The 20,270-nt window shown below is 40.6% G+C and overlaps 1 protein-coding gene across 1 annotated transcript; it reads right to left on the minus strand.

Annotated features, from left to right (window-relative positions):
* Positions 1 to 33: 33 nt before the first annotated feature.
* Positions 34 to 18,221, minus strand: prdm2a (PR domain containing 2, with ZNF domain a). The gene is made up of 3 exons (XM_024375501.2): positions 18,156 to 18,221; positions 5,992 to 10,507; positions 34 to 2,717 (listed from the first exon to the last, which is right to left on the minus strand). Exons 2-3 carry the CDS (start codon positions 10,411 to 10,413, stop codon positions 2,703 to 2,705), a joined length of 4,437 nt encoding a protein of 1,478 aa, XP_024231269.1. The 5' UTR covers positions 10,414 to 10,507; positions 18,156 to 18,221; the 3' UTR covers positions 34 to 2,702.
* Positions 18,222 to 20,270: the final 2,049 nt, after the last annotated feature.

Raw genomic sequence — 20,270 nt, forward strand, 5'->3', positions numbered from 1 at the left:
GCAAGTTCAAACCCCCGAGCTGACAAGGTAAAAATCTGTCGTTCTGCTCCTGAACAGGCAGTTAACCCACTGTTCCTAGGCCGTCATTGAAAATAAGAATTTGTTCTTAACTGACTTGCCTAGTTAAATAAAGGTTTAAAAAAAACAAGGCAGTTAATGCCATACGTTAACGCAGGTATGTAGAAGTTATATTCTTCAAAAATCATAGTCTGTATATAATTAATTTATGGATATATCAATCCCAGACTCTAGCTTTAAGGGCCTTCAAGATGTTTAATTACTTACAGAATTCACCTTTAAAGTGGAGATCCGCATTGGGCGAAACAGCACCACAGGGGTTTTGCAATGTTAATTGTTTTCTTAGCTCGCGATGAGTTATAACTGTCTTTGAATTTGCATACAAGCTATATGGAAATCCCTGTGAACTAAGCATTGCATGTAATGTGAGTATGAAGCCTTGCCTAAAATAGTTCACATAATTAAATTCAAGTTATATTGTAACAATATCAATAGCGAATATCCGTGTTTGCCATTGAATGAAAGATTTCAGAACATTACTTTTTAGTCTAGGTTTTTATAGGGCTGGGCGATAAGGCCCCCCAAAAAATCTAAATTTTTTTCAAACAAAGCTTCGAATCACGATATACATCATAAAAAAATAAGTTCTCTCAATAAGCTTTGTTGTACAATTAAAGGTAAAATACTGTGCATTTAAAACAGCAGCAATAATCGAAAGAATGCATGGCTTGTGAAATTATACCTAGAGTAAATATAATCCTTCCACAACCATAAGACCCACTAAAAATGTCATTATATAAATTGCTTTTCTGCAATAATCACTGATCTGGTTTTCAAGTCTTTTGTTAAAAATGTAACCAGAACCATGCATAATGCCCATTCACTAATAATGAGCAACTTCTGTACGAGGCATCATAGAAAATTATTAAAACAGGTCTCATAAACAATCTCTCAATGACAAGTCCACGATGAACAGTAGACGGGGGTCCCCGTCTGTTTGAGATAGAAGTATCTCAAACAGACCATTAAAATAATTTTAAAAACTTGCCATTTCCTCAACGAGGATGATGTCATCTTCCTGAGGAGGATGAGCTGGCCAATCAGCGGTCTACTCGCATGAATAATTTTAATTACTGGTATACACCCAGCTTCTTTTTAACATAATTAAAAAGAATTGGAAGAAAAAATATTTAACTCCTTGGAATTAAATTTAGATCATATTTCATAGACATCTGGAAACACTGGACAGCTACTTTAAAAAAGGTAGACTTTGGACAAAAACTCTAAAATAACAGCTTTAAACTGTATAACTGATGCACCATAACAATGCACCATAATTCCAAGGTTGTGTAATGCGTTAAAAAAATATATACTGATGAATAAGACATTTGGCTTTTGAAGTTCCATTTCTTACCAATCTCTACAGTTTCCGTCCAAAAACAAATTGTGTGAAATGACGTCAACACATACTGGAGAAGTTACTGGCGAGCTAGAAGTGGCTAACAAACTAGCTACGTCGGTCACGCCGCGCATGATCAGAATGACATTGATTAACCACCCAATGCACACCCCATTTCTGTTTGACAATAAGTTGGACCGTTTATCGCGCCCAAAGTCAACCGTTAAAGCAAATTTCCTGCCATTCTTTATGAGTGTTCCAATGCTATCTGTGGCCCCCTAACCTCCAGGAGGTCCCCATTAGAAACATTACTTTACTATAATAGAGGAGATTAACCTTTTTATGTGTTTTGGTTTCCATATGACAGATTGTCAGACCAAACCTAAAATGCAAATGAGAGTTGAAACCACTGTCAGAGAAGAAGAGGTGATCTCTCATCTTTGTTGTTGTGAGTGCCAGGGGGCTGGGCTTGGTGTGTGTAAATGCGAAGGTACAACATGAGAAACAGACAAACGCTCATAAAAAAATATAAAAAAACAAAACATGGATTCATGAGATACAGGCATTTGGAATATTGCGCTAGACATACATTCCAATTAATCAAATATCGCCAAGCTCTAGGTTTTTATACTCACATTCCATGCATTGTTTACCTCTCAGGGCTTTCCTTGGAGCTTGTATAAAAATTCTAAGACAGCCACATAACTCCTCGAGGTATGACAATTATTACGATTACGTTAAACATTTGGAAAACTATCTTTTTAAGAGATCCAGAGTTTCACTTGTTGATGATCATTCAAACCTAAAAAGTGTGGTTTGAAATTGGACAGAGTGAGAGAGAAAGGGGCAATCTAGTACTACAATAAACTGGTAGCATGCATTTAGGTTCCAAATAAAAAGGCCACATAACAGTACACATTTAGCTAACTGAATAAAAAATGTGATAACTGCATGCCCCTATGATTGCCACTTGCAAACCGCACTAGTTATTCATAGGGATGGGATTTTTAAATTAAGTATTTTTTTTCAGATAATCATCAAGATGACTTATTCTGTGATGTAAAGTTTCTCAAAGTGCACAGCAGTCTTGTCCAAACATTCTGTGAAAAGGACAAGAAATGCACAACAAACATGTTCTCTGAAAGCCTCCATACATTGTCCGATTGCACCTACCCACTGCTGCATTCGCCATCTCTTCTTGCATTTGTATTTATTTCATTAAGCCTCCACAAATGTATCATGATCCTCAACTTTCCACTGTCTGAAGCAGTCCATTGGATGAACCTCAAATTGAAGGATCCTGAGAATATAAAAATTAAATGTGAGAAAAGGTGCAACTTTAATTAATCCCCCTTAATTACAAGTGTACACTCGTCAGTCAAAAAGGGAGTGCCTTTATTTGTCGTGTTTCACACATGTACATGGGTGTAACCTGTACAAGTGTGAGGTGTGAAATGCAAATGTACTTTTTGCATATCCCACTCCAAGACACCGGTCACCGCCAGGGATCAGCCATTATCTGTGTTTTCCATCAGCGCTAGCCATCGGCTAAATAGCCGATAACATACTCATTGCAAGCCGGCTACTTTTTGCACTTCATTAATTAACTAGGCTTCTTTTCATATAAAAGTTTCAATTCGCTAGTCAGACAAGTCAGAATAGCCTTCTCCCGGAATGAACGATATGCATCTTCTAGCGATCTATTGATAAGACAGGGAAAAACTGCTGGTTTGTCAGTCCCCTGTCTGTCCCTCTCGGTACCAGTGTTATTTTTGTGCGCTGTGGTTGACTTTGGTCAACATTTATTTTCACAGAGGGAGAGCATGATGCTTCTTCATTGTCTCCTGTGAACTCATTTTTAGGTGTTGTGTAATGTAAGTGGTAACTATGAGTGGAAATCCACCGAATTATTGTTTTGTGCCACATTCATTTATTTTCTTTCGTGTGTTTCATAGGCCTACACAGCCACGGAGTCAGGGCGCATAGGCTACATGCTACTGTGCACTTTGATTGACAACCGAACAACAAGTGTTGACTAGTTCAGTGCCAGGTTCCCAACTCCGGTCCTCTACCGCACCCAAAAGTACACAATTGTGTTGTAGCCCAGGACAAACATACCACTGGACTAGTTTATAAAAGGTGTCGAACTGATTTAATAAACAGTTATTTGTCAACGGTATTACATCGGGACAAGTAAACCAAATATCTTGTTTGTATTTTCATAGGATTCGAAGCCCATGTCGATACCTGCCAGTGACCGCTAAGGACTCTCAGTGTGATGAGTTGTTTGTGAACGGCTCTTTTTGAACAAAACATTTGATGATGATGTTGAATCCGAACTGCGGGAACAATAAATAGGTAGTGGCGAGAGGGACTCATTCAAGTCCAAAATATGAAAAAGAAAACGCATATGACATTATTAAATATATTGATATAGGCTTACTGATTTGATCAAAGTGTTGACAATGGAGTAGTCAACATGTTAAACACCTGCTTCATTCTTAAATCTAGTCATGCTACCTAGCTAGCAACCTGAACTTGACAACTGACTAAACTACGCACAAATGTGGATGGCACAGGAATAACTGAGAAGGAATAGGCTACTGAGAGCAAGTGTGTGTAAAGTTACCTGAACAGTACAGATTAGTTAGTGTTTTCATAACATTGTTGGACAAGTTAAAAAGCTATTTGTTCTTTGAATCCATAGAGCCAGTTCTTTCTTCCTATAGTCACACTCATTTAGAATGCCTCTGAAGCTTTAACAGTACTTAAAGCTGTGTGTGTGTCTGTGTACTGTGCACAAGTATCACAAGAACATCGATAAGAGGGAGTAGGCCTACTTAAACATTGGGAGCATTAATAGCTGTATGTTAGTGACTTTAGTATTGTTTACGGTGAAAATGCTATTAAAACATTCTGATGTAGATATTGTGTTTCCGTAACTTATAATCAAAGCATTGTATGCCTGTAACTCAAGGCACTGCTTTGAGTTGCCTTGCTAAAGAACGATGTAATGAAATCCACATGGGCTGATTCACTTGACCCCTTCTTAATACAGCGCTCTGCCCTACTCATTGATATACCTTTAACTTGTATTTTTTTACTTGACAATTGGTACTGGTGTTTTCCCTAAGATTTAGAAAGCGTCACGTCCTCCCCCTACATAAAAGGCGGAGATCCTTCTGACTTAGATAATTACCACCCAATCGCCAACTTATCTTGCCAAGTTAAGGTATTAGAATCCCTGACCAACTCCCAGCTAAGAACTTTGGTAACTTCACTCTATTCTAAATATGCACCAATCTGGTATTAGATCTGGACAATGCTGTTTCAGCCACTATGCTTGTTTTAGATGTGTTAAATTGCCTAGATCATTAAAAAAAAAACATTGTGCTGCTTTATTTACAGACCTTTCCGAGGCATTCGACACCATTTCTCGTCAAAAAACGGTCTGAAATGGGCCTGGATGAGAGGTCTTGACAGACAGGACACAATGTTTGCTTTCTGATGGTGTCAAATCTAGTGTCCTTGATATTACGAAAGGTGTACTGCAGGGGTCGATTTTGGGAGCTGTTCTCTTTACCATTTATTTAAATATTATTGGTCTATGTATTAAATCCAGTAATATTCATCTGTATGCAAACGATACGGTTATGTATGCCATTGCACCGACTGTTGACAAAGCTAAGTTCGAGCTGCAATCTGATTTTGTTATATTACAGAAAGCCCTTGTTGATTAAAAACGTTTACTTAATGCAGGCAAAGCTAAATATATGTTCTGTGATTCACAATATGTAGACCATTTCTCAGATGGTCTACATATTCACTTATTGGATACTTCGCTCATGGAGCCAGTCGCTGCCTATAAATATCTGGCCGTTTGAATTGATAAAGATCTAACGTTAAAAAACAACAACTGATGAGCTAGTTAAAAAGCTAACGTTTAAAGTGGGCTTATATTTTAGAAACAGATGTTGCCAATCCATGAACAGCAGGAAGCAGATTGTGCAGTCAACTTTCCAGCCAGTTCTTGACTATGGTGATACTATTTACCAGAATGCAGCAGCAGCTACTCTTAAACCTTTGGATGCATTCTTCTCTTTATTACAGATGACAGTTTTAATACTCATCACAGTATCCTGTATCAGAAGGTCGTCTGGGCTTCACTAAACTCCCGTAAATCACTTCATTAGCCCGGGAACTCTCTGGCTGGCAACTTTTTCTATTTGGCTGGCTACTCCATGTACTTGTGGAAAACACTGCATTAAGGGTTATGTGTGCCTTGCTCAAGGGCAGATCGACAGATTGCACCTAGTCGGCTCAGTGATTCGAACTAGCAACCTTCCGGTTACTGACCCAATGCTCTAACTGCTAAGCTACCTGCCGCACTTGTTCACTCATTCCTCATGTATTCAAAAGTATTGGATTGATGCAAGCATGGCTGGAGATGAATCTCGACCATATTCCTCACACCAGTCCGTTCTTTTTAAATCCATGAGGGGAATGTATAAGTGCACACTTCGGGAGAAGGGTAGAGAATTATCATGTTAGCCATGATTTCATGCAAAGAATACCTGCAGATCCCCTGGTGGCTCCTGACTGGTCAGCTGTTCTTCCTTTGCTGAATCTGTGACGACAATCTGCTGTAGACTGCGGGTCACTGGTCCCCTCACCCTTCCACTCTGACTGCAGGGGTGCTCATCCACCTGTGGTGGTTGTTGGTGGGATTTCACCATTGTAATGTTGGAACGAATTTCCTTCACACCATGCTGCATCCTACTGCCTTGACGTTGTGGGGAGTTGAAAGGGCGAACAAGAGACAGTGCAGTCAGTTTGGGTGCCTCCTTCAGTGTTTGGACACTTGCCATTGCAATGATGGCTTTACTTTTTTTGTTTGACAGGACTTTATGAGCTGGTAATATGGCTGTCCTCTTTGTTGGACTTGAACTATGGGCTCTGCTTTTCTGTTCATGGTCAGATTTCTCTTCCAAATGAAGGACTTCTCTGCGAAGGTGGCCATTATTTTCCTTAGTGTAAGAGATACTGCCATCTTTTCTTTTCTTGGCCTCTTTGGCAGCAGGTTTCCTGGGGCAGACGGCCATGTGCTTGGTCCGGCTGCGGCGGTATGTGAATTCTCTAATGCAATGTGGACAGACATAGATCTCTTGCTCCTCATCGACTAGAGAAGAGGTTCTCTTTGTCAAAGAGGTAGACTTACTCCTCTGTGAAATGGCCCTCTGTACCAGCTGTTTTTTCCTTTTGTTGAGTGCATTAAGCTTCAACTTGGCAGGTGGCTCCTGATTGAGTTTGGGACGATTTGTTTGACTTGCTGTGTGTAGAGCATTTTGGCCATTTGTGGAATTAGTAGAGGACAGTACTCCATTTTGGGCTTTTGCAAAGTGACGAAGAGGAATGGGGTTCTTATTGGGTGTGTAGCGTCTTTTGTCACTGGCATTTGCACAGGCAAGAATGTGTTTGTGCAGCTCTGGCATGTTATCAAAGCTTTTGCCACATTTAGTGCATCGGATAGCAGTGCTGAAGGTTTGTGGGATGTTGTGGGTGGTGAAGTTGGTAGCTGAGGCTACAGAGCCAACAGGTGTCCGGTTGTGATATGGAAACGGAGGCGGCTTAAAACTGGGATAGTGTTGGTTGATGCCAAGGCAAACATCCAGGCCTTTGGGTTTGCCTCCCTCAGAAGCCATTATCTTTATTGTGGTAAAGAGTTCCTCAGTAGCGTCATCTAATTCTCCCTCATCTTTTATGACAGGTTTATTGGACTCCGCCATGGCACAGTAGGACAAAGCCTCTGTGCTACCTTTTGTTGCATTGTTATAGTTCTGGGGTCGTAGCTTGCCATTTTCTTCCTCTGTGTATTTGCATTCCCGGCCAGGGTGCAACTCCTTTTGATGATGTTTCAGGTTGCAAAGATAAGCAAATTCCTTTGTACATGCGCAGCAAACATAGCTCTTGCCGACGCCATGGAGGGTTGACCTGTGATCAAGCAATGCCGTGGGCTTTCCAAAGAGTAGCACACAGAACTCACATTTGTATGGCCATTCATCAGAATGCTCACTTACATGATGACCCAGTTCCTTCATTGAATGAAAAAGCTTATCACATACATTGCATATGAATTCCTTAGTGAAAGTCTCTTGTAGCTTGGAGAGGGTCTCATTTGAGGATTCTTCCACTTGACTTGTGCCCTCAGAGGGAGGTGGCGTTTTAGAGGGGCAGATAGATATGTCCTCCGATACTACCTTTTGGTTTGATTCCGTTTTAATAATGGCAGGAACAGGGGAGGAAATGGATTCTTGACGAGTTGGACATTCAGATATGACTGCAGACAGCGTTGAAAGGGTAACCGATTGCTCTAAAGAAGATACTAAAATAGAAGGGTCAACGGTTTCATGAGGCAAGGACAGAGGCTGCTGCTGATTTATGACAATTTGCACAGGTGCTGTGGATTCAAAATTATTCTCTTGGAAATCAATTGTGGTAGGGACATGGTTCTCTGGGGTTTCAAGAGCAACTGTGCATTCAATTAAAACAGTATTACTAGTAATGTCAAAGGAGTTGATAAGGGAATCGTTTAGAGTTAAAGCTGGAGAGCATGTTGGCACTTCAAATCCAATGTTGGATTCAACTGTGGTAGTGTTCAGAGCTATTTGATTTAAAGTGTGATCTGTGAGAAACACATGCCCTTGTAGATTGAGAGTTGGGTCAAGGGGTTTAGAGATGGCAAGTTGGCTTGCAGAATTAGAGGTAGCCCAATCTGGCAAAGCAGCTCTCCACTCACACTCAGCTGAATTCAATGAATCTTCTGTGCAGATTATTAAAGGATTAGGAGAAATCTTAGAGGCCAATACTTGAAGGATAGGTTGATTTGTGGAATTGCTAGAGGAAGATGTTGGTGGTGCTAAAACAGTAATTAGCGACGGAGCAGTGGGTAAGATTGGATGTGGAGATGGGGAAGCAAGTGCTATGGTGCATGGTGAGATCGATTGCCTGGGGACTGAAGCTAGAGAGGAAGGGGATGGAGTAAGTGCTGCAGAGGGAAAAGTTAATCCGAACACCTCGCCTTCAGTAGCAGGTGACATATCCGAAGCAGTAACTATGGCAAAGTCTGTAACTAACGGTGCATTATGATTTTCTAATATACTTAATTCTTGCTCTGCAGCAACCTCTAGGTTTGCGTACTCATTCATCAGCACCTTCTCCAACATGCTGGTGTTTGGCTTCCTCTTTTTATTTAAGGGCTGTGGAACTAAAATTCTCTTTGCTTCCGAATCTGCAATCTTTCTATGCACACTCAAGTCCAACACAGCTTCCCGCAGGGCTTCGTCTTCACTTTTCTTGACAGCATTTGAGAGGTCCAAAGGTTGCTGGTTGCAGGAACAACCCCCACTCATTGGGGACCATCCCTCTGGCAAGACACGAGTTGTCATTGCATCGTTTACTGGTGGACTGTTGGAGATCTCACTCTCATCATTGCTGGATAAACTGCATGCGGGTGAACTGCATTGGCTCTCTGACGTTGGGACATTGACAGCAATAGAAACACCCACATCGGTTGTTGTGCTTTCAACATTCGACATAGGGCTTTGTTGTGGTGAGTTTGGGGGAGACCCGGTCCTTCTTTTAAACCTCCCCAATCCTGCTGGGAGGACAGTCAGGGAAAGTGGTGAACACAGCTTCTGGCCTTCTGTGATCAGGGCAAAGCTGGGTTTGAGGCCATCTTGCATCTGTAAGAGCTGTTTCAGCTTAGGTGACAGATAAACTGTTCTCTCTCTCTGAAGGATAGTAGACTCTGTGTTCTGAGGAATGAGACTTTCTATCAAAGATGACACAATTGATGATGAAGAAGAGGACAAAACTTCCGATTCTAGTTCCGTTTTGATTTGGGGTAGAAGAGGTGGTGTGGCAGTTCTCCTTTTTGTCAAGGGTTGACCAGGTATCCCTTTTCCTGTGTGAGTAGCAGTCTCTACTTTAAGAGCCTGACTGATCTGGGCAGGATTAATAATCACAGCATTTAGTCCGACTAAAGTAGCAGATCCAGAGTTCACTTCAACTACCTCACAGCCGCTGACAGTGCTTGTTGATACAATCTTCCCATCTATATAAAAGCTGAGGTTCTCAGAGATGTTACCAGAGATATCCAGCATATATTGCTCCTCTTGGTCACTTTCGATCTCAAGAACTGCTACTGGGCTTGTGTTGTTGGTATCCTGTTGAGATTTAATAGGGGGTAGCTTTGGATGTTTTGCTTCCTGCAACAGTGGGGCTTCCTTACCTTTGAGCCGGAGATGGCGCTCGTGGATCCTGCGCTGATGTCGTCGCATGTTTGTATGCGTGCTAAAAACCTTTTTGCAATACTTGCAAGTGTGACCACCCTGTAATTCTCCATGTTCATCTGACGTAGACGCCTGTTCTCTGTCTGCCAAAACAGAGGCACTGGAGCTACTGGGAGAAGACACACATTCTGGACCGTTGCGCTGTAGGGCAGAACTTGGAGGCTCCACAGGCTTTATTAAAGATCCAGGCCTTGCCTTTGCATTTTCATGTCTCCTCTCATGCCGTCGCCGGCCAATTTTTGAGCCAAAGGACTTGCTGCAGTACTTACACTTAAATATGTGTGTGTGGTGGTTAGCTAAGGTGTGGATGTGTATGTGACGTTCTAAGCCTTGCTTGCTGGTAAAATTTCTTTCACAGAATTGGCAGGGAAATGAGTCCTGGAGCTCTACATCAGGGTCATGGTCAGGATCCTCTGGGAGCTCAGGGGTTGCTGAATGGGAGACCGATCCTAAATCCTGCTTCAGGTCACAGCCTTTGGCCTCAGGTTTTTGGCAACTTGTGTTTGAATCTGCCAGCTCATCCGTTTCCATGGACATTAAATAAAGACTGCAGTGAGTTTCCTCAAGCTCCTTATCCTCCATCTCCTCCTCTAAATTGTCATCGTCTCCCAACTCTGAGATGTATAAAGTGTGAGAGTCTTCCATGGCCTTGGGAAGCTGCGTACTCTTCTCTTTGGAGTCCTCTGACACAGCAAACTTTTGTAGGGATCGGCAGGTGGGAGAACCTCTCAGCTCAGACCTATGATTGAACAGATATACAAATTAAGATCCTGTCATTTAATATCCATTTAGCCCCATATTGACAGCTCAAATCACACTAGTCAGGGCTCAACATTCCTATTTGCCTGCTTGCACGACAACGTCTTCCGAACCCCCAGTTAATCAAACTTTCCAATGGCCTGCTCGGCGCAGTACATTTTAAAACAGGAAGAGAAAAATATGTTCCATTTGTATTTATCAAAGGGTCAATGTGGAATTGGTACATCCATTTTTGGACTTAGTTCAACTATAGCTTCAAAATAAGGGCTGGGTATTGACAAGGATCTCACGATATGAGCACGATACTTAGGTGCCAATAAGATATGTATTGGGAAAATCCATTTGAATTCTATCACTTTTTGATAACACCCCTTTTTATTTGAACGCAACCTTTCATACAAAATGTGTCCTTGTAGAAGATGTGTTCAGAAAGGGACTTTTTGTACCTGAATGCCAAAACAGTCAAGAGATAAAAGGTGCTCAAAGTTGACTTATTTTACATACCCCAGACATCCATGCCTTGTTCATCACGGGAAAAGATAAACGGTTGAGATTGTTATAATTTAATAGCTTACAAAATAGGGTTGTCAAACTATTTCATAATTTCTTGATTATTATTTTAAATGTATGAAATGTATGGAATTTGTTTTTACCATGGGGAATGGAAACACTTCAGGAATTAAAGCTAAGCAAAGAGACGTATTCAATCCACTAATACTAAACGTGCTTGTAATATAAGAAACACCTAGTTTTTGTATTTTGATCTTGAAAAATGTTTATTAGAGGTATGGGAAGCGCCATCTTGAATTGCCATAGTAATGACTACCATGTCTCATTGGTAGGAGTGAATAAATTGTGAGTTTTTGTGTGGAGAAAAAAACGATTTGATTTATTTCATGAATATTCATTAGTCTCGACATAGAATCCGTCGGGTGATTGGTTGAGCCTTAAGTGCGTGACATCACTGAGCCCTTACCAAAACATGGCGGACAATTTCTCTCACCTCAGATCTGAACCCAGTAGTAACCACCAACTTCAATAGCTATGTTTCCATTAACTTGTGCAGTGATTTTTTTGTTGACATTTAGAAAGTTTGCATTGAAAATATGACAATTATCCTTCTAGGGTGCGTTTCCATTTACCCATCTTGTGTCGATCAAAACAGCTGGATGAAATGGCGTCACACCGAAAAAAATTTAATAATAATTACAACCTAGTGTCCAATAAAAAAAATGTAGTGGTTGAAGTGTTTCCATTGCCCATTTTGGCAAATTACTCATTAATAAATTGCCGACATGTACAGTGGGGCAAAAAAGCATTTAGTCAGCCACCAATTGTGCAAGTTCTCCCACTTAAAAAGATGAGAGGCCTGTACATTTCATCATAGGTGCACTTCAACTATGACAGACAAAATGAGAAAAAAAATCCAGAAAATCACATTGTAGGATTTTTAATGAATTTATTTGCAAATTATGGTGGAAAATAAGTATTTGGTCAATAACAAACGTTTATCTCAATACTTTGTTATATACCCTTTGTTGGCAATGACAGAGGTCAAACGTTTTCTGTAAGTCTTCGCAAGGTTTTCACACACTGTTGCTGGTATTTTGGCCCATTCCTCCATGCAGATCTCCTCTAGAGCAGTGATGTTTTGGGGCTGTTGCTGGGCAACACGGACTTTCAACTCTCTCCAAAGATTTTCTATGGGGTTGAGATCTGGAGACTGGCTAGGCCACTCCAGGACCTTGAAATGCTTCATACGAAGCCACTCCTTCGGTGCCCAGGCGGTGTGTTTGGGATCATTGTCATGCTGAAAGACCCAGCCACGTTTCATCTTCAATGCCCTTGCTGATGGAAGGAGGTTTTCACTCAAAATCTCACGATACATGGACCCATTCATTTTTTCCTTTACACGAATCAGTCGTCCTGGTCCCTTTGCAGAAAAACAGCCCCAAAGCATGATGTTTCCACCCCCATGCTTCACAGTAGGTATGGTGTTCTTTGGATGCAACTCAGCATTCTTTGTCCTCCAAACACAACGAGTTGAGTTTTTACCAAAAAGTTCTACTTTGGTTTCATCTGACCATATGACATTCTCACAATCTTCTTCTGGATCATCCAAATGCTCTCTAGCAAACTTCAGATGGGCCTGGACATGTACTGCCTTAAGCAGGGGGACATGTCTGGCACTGCAGGATTTGAGTCCCTGGCGGCGTAGTGTGTTACTGATGGTAGGCTTTGTTACTTTGGTCCCAGCTCTCTGCAGGTCATTCACTAGGTCCCCCGTGTGGTTCTGGGATTTTTGCTCACCATTCTTGTGATCATTTTGACCCCACGGGGTGAGATCTTGCATGGAGCCCCAGATCGAGGGAGATTATCAGTGGTCTTGTATGTCTTCCATTTCCTAATAATTGCTCCCACAGTTGATTTCTTCAAACCAAGCTGCTTACCTATTGCAGATTCAGTCTTCCCAGCCTGGTGCAGGTCTACAATTTTGTTTCTGGTGTCCTTTGACAGCTCTTTGGTCTTGGCCATAGTGGAGTTTGGAGTGTGACTGTTTGAGGTTGTGGACAGGTGTATTTTATACTGATAACAAGTTCAAACAGATGCCATTAATACAGGTAATGAGTGGAGGACAGAGGAGCCTCTTAAAGAAGAGGCTCCTACAGGTCTGTGAGAGCCAGAAATCTTGCTTGTTTGTAGGTGACCAAATACTTATTTTCCACCATAACTTGCAAATAAATTCATTAAAAATTCTAAAATGTGATTTTCTGGATTTTCTTTTCTCATTTTGTCTGTCATAGTTGAAGTGTACCTATGATGAAAATTACAGGCCTCTCTCATCTTTTTAAGTGGGAGAACTTGCACAATTGGTGGCTGACTAAATACTTTTTTGCCCCACTTTATGCCTTCCCACCTATCGGTTTCATGTCTCAGCTTGCCCACGAAAGTCATAATGGATAGAACGCAATAATGGATTAATATTTGCCATATACTAATAATTCTGCTGTGCCAACCTATCGCCACGGTCCGTGTCATAGTGAAACTTGCACTCCTATAGGTCCAAAATAATTGGATCTTGAAACTTGCCAGCCAACCAGAAAAGCAAGGCGAAGAAATTCAGCCATTCTTGAAAGTCAGGACAATCCTTGTCCTGCAGTAGGCATTTGGAAGTAAATGCTGAGTGGAGCGTTATAGTTACACGGTGACATCACATGCCCGGCATACCTTCACAATGATTTGGAAATCGTCATTTTTCGCAATAAAGAAAGTTTGACAGCAGAAAAATCCACCCTGTTGAACGGATAAAAATGTTGTCCATCTTCAGAAAACTTAGCCTATACCTGCCGTTTAAATTACATGTCGCAGCTTGCTAGCTAGCTAGCTAGCTACAGTGTTTGATTAATGTCAACCATTTTCTTATAAAACAGCACAGCTGAAAAAGGATTTTGCTGTGAACCAATGCGGTAACCACGGGTTGTTTTTTCCCCACAGGTGGGGCCGTGACGTTCTATCTAATACCGACTGGGAATCTCAGTGTTGCCAACGTAGCCACTATATTTAGCGAGTATTCAGACCCCTCAAGCTACACATTTTCAAAAAAAGCGACTTGCAACTTTTTCTGGTGTTATTGGAGACTGACGTGAAAGCACTTATCGTTCTTACTCTTCGAGGGCCCCACCCCCGTCCCAAAGCACTCACAGGCGGTCCAGTCCCTCCCAACTGCAGTCAGAGCAGGAGATGTTCACCCCTCCGTGACCAGACTGCAAATTAATTGCGCATGCGGGAAGCCGCCGCTGGCTGATCCCACCCTGGCTTACATTCAGGGCGGGATGTAAATGTAAAAAAATAAAATAAAAAACTCTAAATAAAATTTTAAAACTAAGTAACTCCGCCAGAGTGTCTCCTTTGGGTCACTTTTGCCGGTCCCAAGCCTGGATAAAGGAGGGTTGGAATTGTGACATAAAAAAAAAACAAGAACCGACAGAAGAAAGTTCATTTGTAGTTCTAAACATATTTAGGGTGTTTTTTACTCACTTTTTGTCTCTCCCACAATGTTATTCCTCTCTCCTATAGCGTCCATCACAATTACACGCACATGGCCAATTATGCAAATTAATCGATGACATAATTTAGCGACTTTCAGGACAGCCAATATCTACTTTCCTTACTGAGTGAAGAGTTGGCAACACGGACTGGGATTAGATAGAAGACTACAATAGACTACATGGCAAATAAAATAAAATCAAATTTTATTTGTCACATACACATGGTTAGCAGATGTTAATGCGAGTGTAGCGAAATGCTTGTGCTTCTAGTTCCGACAATGCAGTAATAACGAACAAGTAATCTAACTAACAATTCCAAAAAACTACTGTCTTATACACAGTGTAAGGGGATACAGAATATGTACATAAGGATATATGAATGAGTGATGGTACAGAGCAGCATAGGCAAGATACAGTAGATGATATCGAGTACAGTATATACATATGAGATGAGTATGTAAACCAAGTGGCATAGTTAAAGTGGCTAGTGATACATGTATTACATAAGGATGCTGTCGATGATATAGAGTACAGTATCTACGTATGCATATGAGATTAATAATGTAGGGTAAGTAACATTATATAAGGTAGCATTGTTTAAAGTGGCTACAATAAACTCCCCTGAACCCAATGATCGTGTGTGCGACAGTCAAGAATCGAGGGATTACACTGGCCATGAAGTAGCCAACTAGCTAGCTAATCGTGGATGCCAAAAAACAGTCTTTGTAGCTCAAGGGCACACAGGCTACACTAGCCAACTGGTTAGACACGATTACACCATGAGCAACAATAACTGGTGACTAGTTCATTTTCAGGCAACTATTTTCAACTTGTCCATCGCATTTAGGATGATAGGTAATTACTGAAATGCAGCTAGCTAGATCACTGGCCAGGCAGTAGTCACTAACTAAATCGTGGACACATGACCACTTCTTTGATATATTTGGGTTAACTTGCTCATTATCAAGCAACATGTAAAGATGGTTTGTGGAAAGGTAAAAATAGTTTTTTGAATGATCGCACGGTGAAACTAAAATAGATATGTAGCTACCTGGTGAGGCTTTCATTTACTCCCCCCAGAGTTCCCAGTTGTCTTGAACATGGTATAACAAGACAGATGGCTCTGTAGAGCAGTGGTTCCCAAACTGAGGGGTCGGCGGGGGGGTACGTGTAGGCTTACACTGACGTTTTGATAACCGTGTAAATCTTTAGGACAAGGTGACATCACTATAGTCACCTGTATTTAAGTGGCCCAGCCAGAGCCCGGACTTGAACCCGATCGAACATAGTCAGTCCCCCATCCAACCTGAAAGAGCTTGAGAGGATCTGCACAGTAGAATGGCAGAGACTCCCCAAATACTGGTGTGCCAAGCTTGCAGTGTCATACCCAAGAATATTCTATGCTTTAATCGCTGCCAAAAGTGTTTCAACATAGTACTGAGTAAAGGGTCTGAATACTTATGCAACTGTGATATTTCAGTTTCTTTTATAAATTAGCAAACATCTCTAAAAAAAGTGTTTGCTTCATTATGGGGTATTGTGTGTAGATTTTAGAATAAGGCTGTAACGTAACAAAATGTGGAAAAAGTTAAGGGGTCTGAATACTTTCATTAATATACAATACCAGTCAAAAGTTTTAACACTCATTCAAGGTTTTTTATTTGATTTATGTTCACTATTAATTTACAATGTAGAATAATAGTGAAGACAAACTATGAAATAACACATATGGAATCATGTAGTAAGTTTTAAAAAAGTGTTAAATCAAAATACTTTAAATTAGATTTTTCAAAGTAGACAGCTTTTGCGTTGATGACAGCTTTGCACACCCTTGGCCTTCTCTCAACCAGCTTCATGAGGTAGAAATTCCGCAAATGAATGCCTTTGAGCCAATCAGAAGTGACAAGGTAGGGTTGGTATACAGAAGATAGCCCTATTTGGTAAAATATCAAGTCCATCTTATGGCAAGAACAGCTCAAATAATCAAAGAGAAATGACATCAACTGTTCAGAGGAGAATGCTTTAATTAGGCCTTCATGGTCGAATTGCTGCAAAGAAACCACTACTAAAGGACACCAATGAGAAGAGATTTGCGTGGGTCAAGAAACACAAGCAATGAACATTAGACCGGTGGAAATCTCCTTTGGTGTGATGATTCCAAATTTTAGATTTTTGTTTCCAACCGCTGTGTCTTTGTGAAACGCAGAGTAGGTGAATGGATGATCTCTGCATGTGTGGATCCCACCGTGAAGCAGGAAGTGTGAAGGTGCTTTGCTGGTGACACTGTCAGTGATTTATTTAGAATTCAAGGCACACTTAACCAGCATGGCTACCACAGCATTCTGCAGCGATACGCCATCCCATCTGGTTTGCACTTAGTGGGACTATCATTTTTTTTTCCAACAGGACAATGACCCAACCCACCTCCAGGATGTGTAAGGGCTATTTGACCAAGAAGGAGAGTGATGGAGTGCTGCATCAGATGACCTGGCCTCCAAAATCACCTGACCTTAACCCAATTGAGGTAGTTTGGGATGAGTTGGACCGCATAGTGAAGGAAAAGCAGCCAACAAGTACTCAGCATGTGTGGGAAGTTGTTCAAGACATCTGGAAAAGCATTCCAGGTGAACCTGGTTGAGAGAATGCCAAGAGTGTGCAAAGCTGTCATCAAGGCAAAGGATGGCTATTTTGAAGAATCTAAAATATATTTTCATTTGTTTAACACTTTTTTGGGTACTACATGATTCCATTTGTGTTATTTTGATGTCTTCACTATTATTCCACAATGTTAAAAAAAAAGTAAAAAATTAAGAAAAACCCTTGAATGAGTAGGTGTGTCCAAACTTTTGACTGGTAAAGTAATGTACTATCCAGACGAGAGTAGCTATTTGGCTGTTAACTGTTAACTTAACTATTTAGTAAAGTAAAATAGCTACCCTGACTGTCTGCATTAACCCTTTTTGCACTAAATGTTTTGACTCATCACATATGCTGCTGATTCCTAGTTATATGTACATATCAGCGGAGACTGCTGAGGGGAGGACGGCTCATAATAATGGATGGAATGGAGTTTAATGGAATGGTATTAAACATGTGCCTTTCCATTGACTCCATTCCAGCCATTATTATGAGCCGTCCTCCCCCAAGCAGCCTCCACTGCTACATATATACCTCAATTACCTTGTAATGGTATCCCTTGATTATAGCCAAATTATCGTTTCTCATTGTGTATCTATTACGTGTTTTACTTTTCTATTACTTCTCTATTTTCTGCATTGTTGGGAAGGGCCCATAAGTAAGCATTCACTGTTGGTCCATACCTGTTGTTTACAAAGCATGTGACAAGTAACATTTTATTGTACTGGTGAGCCTATATATTATTTGCAGTTACACCTCATGGATGTGAAATACAGATTAAAATGCTTGGTATGTCACATGGTCTTGAAAAACACCTACTTACATTTGTATTTTCAGATAAGGGTGACCTAAACTACATTTTTTGTGTTACAAACCTGAGGATAGATATGATAAAACACATTTCAATTAGATTTAGGTTGAAGTAGTCCACCGCATGCTTACCATCTTCAGAATCGGTTCACTGCATCATTTTTGACTTTGCTTGTTTTGACCAGGCTTCTGTCTGTAAGAAGTGACAAACATATATATGAATAAAGAAAATAGTAAGAGACTAGCAGCAAAACATCATTGTACATGACCTGACAATCTTACTGTAGTAGAAACAGCAGTGTTTCTTTGCAAGCTCGCCTTGCTCTTTTGAGCCCCTATACAAGAAAATGGCAACGCAATGATGGCAGAGAAAAACAACCAGAACTACAGTTTGAAACATTCTGTCAGTGTCTAACATCGGTCAGCAACACATGCAAAGCAGGACCAGGGGAGAAGCTTTTGTCAAGGTCATTTGGACTGATTAGTAGGCTATTGTAACAATTTTACAAAATGTACAGTAAATTTGGCAATAGTTTGGATGATGAATCCCTAACGTTAACTGTTTGACAGTACCAGTTACATTTGATTAGGAATGTATGAAAGTTACCATGACTCAAATGTTTTGTAGCAGAAAGGCCTTTGTTAGCTAATTCAATTGAAATCTAACTATTAGCTAATGCACTTGTCAAGACAAAAGACAAGGGTAACTAACGTTAGATATCGAGGCTAATGTACAAACTAGTCTCTAGACAGACCAAAAAAAGCTAACTAGATAGGGCTAGCCATTATTGTTAACAATGGGGCTCATGCTTCACGAAAGGGCCTAGTCATCAGACCTTACAAAATGTTATCTGAATGTTAATAATGATTTATTTTCATGAGATTGGTGATCACTTGAGTTAATGCAGCTAAATTAAGATTGAGGCCCAGTCGACACATACCGTGTCATAGCAGAGCCTGTGCTGTACTGTTACCTCATCCAAAAACCAGCCTTAATTGTATGAATAGATAACTTGATTTGGTATCTAACTATAGTTTCATATCATAATGCTCTATCCACATATTCTTGTTGGATTGCCTGCTGCATCACTTTAACGTTAACTACCGATCTTCAAAACAAACCAGGTTTCCGATATTGACACACTAACTAGCTAGTTATTTCAACACGGTTACCCTTCGTAAGATATCATCAGCTGCACATTAGTCGCATCAACGTCACGGTTAGCTAGCACTTCTAAGCTGGCTAACGAGAACACCTCGAGCTGTAGCTGTCAACTCAAAAGGTCACTTGGCTGCAAGCTCATTGCGGACCCATTCCACTCGCCAGTTAGCTAACAATACAGCTAAAACACACCGATAATCATTCTACAGCCAATCTACCAGCTGTCATTGACCGTTAACACAACAAACGTGTGGCTAGCTAAAGAATGCTTTAGCTAAAGTTAGCTAACTGAGCAATGATAAGAGGGTTCACGTCGATGACATTACATGCACTTGAATGCAGTAGCTGCAATGCAGTTGATATTCTTAGGGTATTTACAAATTTTCAAAATACTTTCCTGTAGATTAATCTTGAATAAAGCTTAGGGTATTCTTCAATTGTAGGCTTGCATCTGTTATTGTCTTCCTTATGGTACCATAACAGAATTGTTTCTGAAGTGTTCATTGGCTGCAATGTGGAGGTCAGAAATGTAGGACCAATCAACAATAGGTTTGTTGGGCTACGAGAGAAAAAAAGTCAGGGCTATATTCAAGATGTGCTGACGTTTTGCAGCATTGCCAGTGCCTGGTCAACACACAGTACAACAGTGCAATAAATCAACTCTATATATTAAAATGCAGGCGATTGAATGTCATAAATCCTATATGAAAGTCAACTTATCCACATGTGGATTGCAATTTCATTCCAATTTGCAATAAATGTCCACTATAACATGAAAATGAGCTGGAGTGAAAAAAAATAATTAGGCCAGTGTTTCCCCTGTTATTGCATAGGTGGGACTGACCTTACTAATACAGTTTATAATAGAGTTTGGCTTCTGTTGGTTGGTTTGACAAAATTGACAAGTTTGGTGCCTAATTGTTCTCATCAGCTCATCAACAGCATAGTCAAATTGACTGCACATTCAAATAGACCCAAGATCTGGTTTGTCACCTCTAAACAAAAATTCCAACAACGCCTTCCTGAAAGCTGCAACTGACCTAGCAGGACTAGTATTTTTTAGACTCACCAAATCTCTTATTTCA

This window comes from Oncorhynchus tshawytscha, linkage group LG16, assembly GCF_018296145.1.
Source record: "Oncorhynchus tshawytscha isolate Ot180627B linkage group LG16, Otsh_v2.0, whole genome shotgun sequence".
NCBI lineage: Eukaryota > Metazoa > Chordata > Actinopteri > Salmoniformes > Salmonidae > Oncorhynchus > Oncorhynchus tshawytscha.

Excerpts from the sequence above, each read along its gene's own strand:
- prdm2a (XM_024375501.2), bottom strand. The coding sequence starts at position 10,413 with ATGGAAGACTCTCACACTTTATACATCTCAGAGTTGGGAGACGATGAC.